This window comes from Triticum aestivum, unplaced genomic scaffold, assembly GCF_018294505.1.
Source record: "Triticum aestivum cultivar Chinese Spring unplaced genomic scaffold, IWGSC CS RefSeq v2.1 scaffold255978, whole genome shotgun sequence".
Taxonomy (NCBI): Eukaryota; Viridiplantae; Streptophyta; class Magnoliopsida; order Poales; family Poaceae; genus Triticum; species Triticum aestivum.
The window spans coordinates 1-6081 of NW_025227509.1; the positions used below are offsets into that span (position 1 = coordinate 1).

At 47.7% G+C, this 6081-nt stretch overlaps 1 protein-coding gene across 1 annotated transcript; it reads right to left on the reverse strand.

The window, feature by feature from the left end:
• Positions 1 to 782: 782 nt before the first annotated feature.
• Positions 783 to 1761, reverse strand: LOC123172755 (putative homeobox-leucine zipper protein HOX26). The gene is made up of 2 exons (XM_044589683.1): positions 1355 to 1761; positions 783 to 1267 (listed from the first exon to the last, which is right to left on the reverse strand). The coding sequence occupies exons 1-2, from the start codon at positions 1706 to 1708 to the stop codon at positions 992 to 994; spliced, it is 630 nt and encodes a 209-aa protein (XP_044445618.1). The 5' UTR covers positions 1709 to 1761; the 3' UTR covers positions 783 to 991.
• Positions 1762 to 6081: the final 4320 nt, after the last annotated feature.

Below are 6081 nucleotides of genomic sequence, written 5' to 3' on the forward strand. Positions count from 1 at the left end.
GGGGGGGGGGGGGCGGGGTGCACCACTTGCCTTGGGGGGCACTCCACCCCCCTTGGCCGCCGCCCCCTTGGGAGATTGCATCTCCCAGGGCCGGCGCCCCCCCTGGGGGCCTATATAAAGGAGGGCAAGGGGGAGGGCAGCCGCACCAAAGTCTTGGCGCCTCCCTCCCCCTGCTACTTGTATGTCTATCATCGATAATTGGACGGGAGGATCACTAGAACTACTATGCCTATCATCGAGTGTTGGACGAGAGGATCACTAGACCATGTATGTCATGGTTGCAATGTACGGACAATTCGCTAGTTATGATAAACTATGCTCTGCAAAATAAGTGACCTGTGCGATGGTAAAATTGGATATAATACCTATATGTGAAGCCCATTTCCAGAGTAGGGCAGTTTGGAGAGAGATTAAGCTCCATGGAGGACTTAATTTTGAAAATTTCAAAATTTAAGCTTTTCATTTTCAGAAAATTAAAAAAATACACTTGTATACATGGATGCAATGTGTATGTGCGTAAAAAATCAGGATGGAATACCTTGAATTGCGAGCTGCAAAAAATGTTTGAATTTTGAAGTTTTGAAATTTAGGTCTCCATAAAGCTCGGTCTTCATTTCGCCTTTTCATCATTTCCAACAGTACAGAGGTCCTCTCAGCCCCGACCAAAATCATGCAGCTCGAAATCATGCAAGAATTGTGATCATCCAGAGCGAGGAAGTAATTAAACACATCAAACTTTACCAGAGTACTACCGTAGCAAGTACATGCATCAAACGATGCATCCCCTTTTTTTTGTCAGCTCGTCAGGCTCACGTGAACGTAAGTCTAGATAAACCTCACCACACACTCCATATTTCCGTCATGCCTAGATAATTCACTACCCTATACCCTATAGCCTATCGTATGCTACAGTTAACAAGTACTCCGTGACAGCGCACTTCTAGTTGACTAGTCCTATGGCGGCGGTAATTAATCTTGCAGTCGAAATCGACTAGGCCGCCCTCCGGCCGCCGGCGAGCCTGTTGCAGGAAGGACACCCCGTGAGCGTCGAGTCCTGTGAACCGCCGACGAGGAGGACCGCGCGTGTCTCGGCGAGCTCTCGCCGGAGCCGCGCGTTGTCGTCGCTGAGGCGCTCGCACCACCGGCGCAGCAGCTCGCAGTCGAGCTCCGTCTGCTTGAGCTTGGTGCGCGCCCTCCTGTTCTGGAACCACACCTCCACCTGCCTCGGCTTCAACCCAAGCTGCCCCGCAAGATCCTGCTTCTCACCCTGCAATTCAAAAGCATTATGATCAGACTCAGACCCTGAAATTTCTTTGCACTTCAAGGAGAGATTAAATGGAAGATATGGGCGTACATGGGAGAGGACGTTGTGGGAGCGGAAGCTTTTCTCCAGCAGCGCCGCCTGCTCCCCGGTGAGCCGGAGCTTCTTCCTCGCGCGGCCGGCTGCGTCCCCTCCGTCGTCGTCCTCGTCGATGTCGCTGCCGCCGTGCACAGCCCTGGCCCTCTTGCCATGCTGCCTTGTACTACTGCCGCCTATCCACCTCTCCCCTTTCTTCCTTCCGATATTTCCCGCCACGTGACCCGCTTCCTCTGGCACCGGCGGCGGTTGGCTCCCGGCGCCGATCACGAGCGAAAGCCTAGTGTCGACGAGCTCCTCCACCTCCATCGATTCCTTACTAGCGCTGCTTATGGTCGTAAGGCTAGACATCTTGGAACCAAAATCAAGTGAAATCGCGGGTGCCGTCGATCGAGAGATATCGAGGTATGCCGCGGCGCCGTCTAGCTAGGTGATGATGTCCAACATATGGGGTGCGCTCGTGATGGCTTTATAGGTGGTCTGGCCACGAGACACTGGACACGGTCGCATCCCACGCATGGTTTCATGTCCGAGTTAACAAAGACAATCTAGTACTGCGGGTGATTACTAGGTAAGATTTACTACGGGTGATTATTCTTGGTTTGACTGAGGGGAACTCTTTATTGAGGGTTTGACTACCCAAACCAAGGGCATAAAATTGGCTCATATTCTTTCTTTTTTGAGAAAACATATGATATATCCATCTTCAATCATAACAGTACAACGAACACTAAAAATAATAAAAATTAAGTCCAGATTTATGGACCACCTAGCAACGACTACAAGCACTGAAGCGAGTCGAAGGCGCGCCGTCGTCATCGCCCCTCCCTCACAGGAGCCGGTCAAAACCAGTTATAGTAGACAGTCGGAAAGTCGTCGTGCTAAGGCTCATAGGACCAGCGCACCAGAATAGCAAGCGTTGCCGATGAAAAGTAGTGCAGATCAAAATGATCCTACCTGAAGACACACAAATGTAGATGAACGTTGAACAAATCCTAGCAAATCCATCAAAGGCAGATCCGCCGGAGACCCATCTCCACACGCCCACCGAAGGTGCAAGAAGCACCACCGAAACGACGGTTAGGCGGGAAGAACTTTATTCCATCTTCAGAGAGTCGTCGTCGTCTCAACTTTCTGAACAGGACACAAAACCTAACAAAACTCGGAAACACATCTGAAAAAGAAGCCCTCCCACCGGCAAGGATCGGGATCCAGTGCGCCTCCATGACCTTAAGGCCACCGAAGACAAGGCAGACCGGCGGCGACGCCGGCAGGAGGTGGAGGAACCCTAATTTTATGGGGAGAAACAGCTATGTCAGCCCCACCGTGCGTGCATAACCAAGTCCATCAATATCAGGTTATTGTTGAGGGTTTGTACAAGTATGTAAGCAAAGTACTCCCTCCATTCCTAAATACAAGTCGTTTTAAAGATTTTAATACGTACTACTACATACCGATACATTCATTTTGCTTTGTATGTGGTTCATATTAAGATCTCTAAAAAGACTTATATTTAGAAAGAGGGGTATTAATTACCTGGTTATTTTTAAGGGGCGCAATTTTCAAATAAGGGTAGTATAGTACAATTTTAGCCAACAAACATGCATGCATGGTAGTTTTGCGACAATGTCAAACTCTGCGTTTAACTTTGTAGGCATTTCTCTTCCCTTCTTCTCACGTTTTATATTTATTCTTTTTGCTGAAAGAATGCAAGCTGGCATTTCTGATACTACTACGCCTACAAAATATTTTTTGATAATTATCTCCTCCTACACATGATAATCCACCAATACATGGTGCAGAGCGATGCAAGACACATGCATGCATCCATGCCAGCGCGCGCGAGGAGAGTTGTCCGCCCCAACACACATGCATGCATACGTGTGGTGCTGACCTGTCGTGCATGCAGGACACTGTTCTATGGTGCGCATGTGCATCCAAGCGTTACTTACTTACTTGGCGGCCATGTACGACACGGGCCGCCAACACGTGCGCATTTTGCCTGGGGAAATATGGCAGTGCATGTATGAACGCAGGACTGGTTGCAAGCTCATGCATGGACTAAGGTCCATGATTGCTGTGTACTCCAGTCAGCAGCGACATCCAAAACGTCCGTAAACTTGGATGGTCAAATTTGGCCATGATGCATGCACACGTACGCGCAGACGTTTCTCAGACTAATCACGTACTTGTACAGTACTAGCTAGGGTATTAATTACTGTGCTTGCACGCGGCGACGGTCATTTCGTTCTGCTGAAAACTGGAAGATATATACTATGAGAAGAGGTCAAGATCCATTGATATGACACTTTGGTACAATTAGGGGTGCACATGTCACAATCTTTGAATCATTTGCTTGGTCGTGCGGGCGTCGATCTTCTGCGACTTAGACTACCCACAGTAAGAGTAACGTACTAGGTAGTAACAACACCCATATCTAAATTAAATAGATGATGTGACAAGCAATAAATGAAGAAGTAGATGTATGTGGTAACATAGCTGGTTATTACAAATATGAGTAACATCACACATATCAAGGCAAGATGAGTCTGTAGCCTAATAAATAAAATGTTGCATGTTACCACACATATGTTAGGCTAGCCATAGTGGGAGTAACTTAGGCAGTAACTTAACACATCCCAAGACAATTTTGCTTATGTGGCACGTATTTAATGAGGAAAGAGGTGCTTGTGGTAACATAATATGTTACTGTAACATAGCGCTTCCCAAGGCAAAATGAGTCTATGAGCTAATAAATAAAGTCATCTATGACACTAGTACTATGTTACTTTGCACTATGGAGGTAGTAACTTAAACTAGTGTCATATGCATGACACTAGTATAAATTACTCCCCACTATGACCAGCCTTACTCCCCACTATAGAGGTAGTAACATGTGCATGTTACTACTCTATGTTACTACGCATTGTGACTAGTCTTAGACTAGCCACAATGGAGAGTAACATACACCAGTAACATACACATATCCCTCGACTATGTTACTACCTTCATACTCCCTATGTTCCTAAATATTTGTCTTTCTAGACATTTCAACAAGTGACTACATACGGAGCAAAATGAGTGAATCTACACTCTAATATATGTCTACATACATCTGTATGTAGTAGTTTATTTAAAATGTCTAAAAAGACAAATATTTAGGAACGGAGGGAGTAGTGGGTAGTAACATAAGTATGATAACATGCAAAGCCTAATTTATTAGGTTATGGACTCATATTGCATTGGGACATGTGATGTTACAGTAACTAGCTAGGTTACTCAAACTACCTCTCTCTTCATTAACTCATTATCAAATAAGCAAATTTGCTGAGTTGAACTCGATGTTACAGCTGAAATTATTTCCAGTGTGGCTAAAGCCTGAGCCTTAATCAACGACGTACTCGCACGAGCGCTTTCAGGTAACACGTGCGTGCTCTCTCGCACGTGTGGAAAGTACCTACTTTTGGCTAGGTAGCCCATATGCGCAGCTAGTCAGCTGCTGTGTGAAAGCCCATACGTCTTCTACTACAAGGAACACGGCTCGATCATGTCATCACTAGACTCGAAGGAACAAGTCCAACTAATTATAAGTTAATGACTTGACTTGTCGTACGTACGGCCTAGCTAAACTAAAGGTTGTGATTTTCTCGGGACCATGAGAAAATGCTTTTGTAGCAGAAACCACCTGCTAGTCAGAGCATCTATAGCCGGGTAGCTTAAACCCGTCTCATGCGCATGGACAGGCTATCCGGTCACTGACCGGTCATGAATTTTTCATTCAGACGGACACCTCAAATGGACCTCAAATAATCTGGGATGACCGGCACGCCTCATATCCAGTCTAAAAATGAGGCAGATATAGGGGCATGCCCGGGCGAGTCCCCCACGTAGAGGACTGATGATGGGGTCTGACGAGGACTCGTCGGGAAATACGGCGGTCTGACGGACGCCTCGTCCATCGCCGCGGTGTGAACGCCACATGACGCCGCTCCGACTCGTCGCCCGAGGCCAAATCCGACTATTTAAACCGGCCGGCGTCCCCCAACCCTAGCCAATCCACCTCCTTCCTCTCTGCGCCACCACCCGAGCCCGCCCGCCTCCTCTCCCCCGCTTTCCCATGCTCTCCGGCATCGCCGTGGTCCGATGGCTGATCACCATATACGTTACGCTCACGCTGGAGTGCCGGAGGCAAATCGCGGAGGTGATCCAGGCAAGGCGTGCCGCCCGCATCGCTGTCGGGTGATACGTCTCCAATGTATCTATAATTTTTTTATTATTCCATGCTATTATATTATCCATCTAGAATGTTTTATATGCTATTTTATATGATTTTTGGAACTAACCTATTAACCTAGAGCCTAGTGTCAGTTTCCGTTTTTCCTTATTTTTGAGTTTTGCAGAAAAGGAATATTAAACGGAGTCCAATTGACGTGCCAATTTTTGGAGCATATTTTTGGACCAGAAGAAGCCCACAGAGCATCAGAGATGGGCCAGAAGAGTCCCGAGGCACCCATGAGGGTGGGGGGCGCGCCCTACCCCTGGGCGCGCCCCCTACCTCGTGGCCACCTCGGAGCCCCCCTAACTTGTTCCTGACGCCAATACCACTTATATATACCCAAACTTCCAGAAAGAAACCTAGATCGGGAGTTCCGCCGTCGCAAGCCTCTGTAGCCACCAAAAACCAATCGGGACCCTGTTCCGGCATCCTGCCGGAGGGGGGGGGG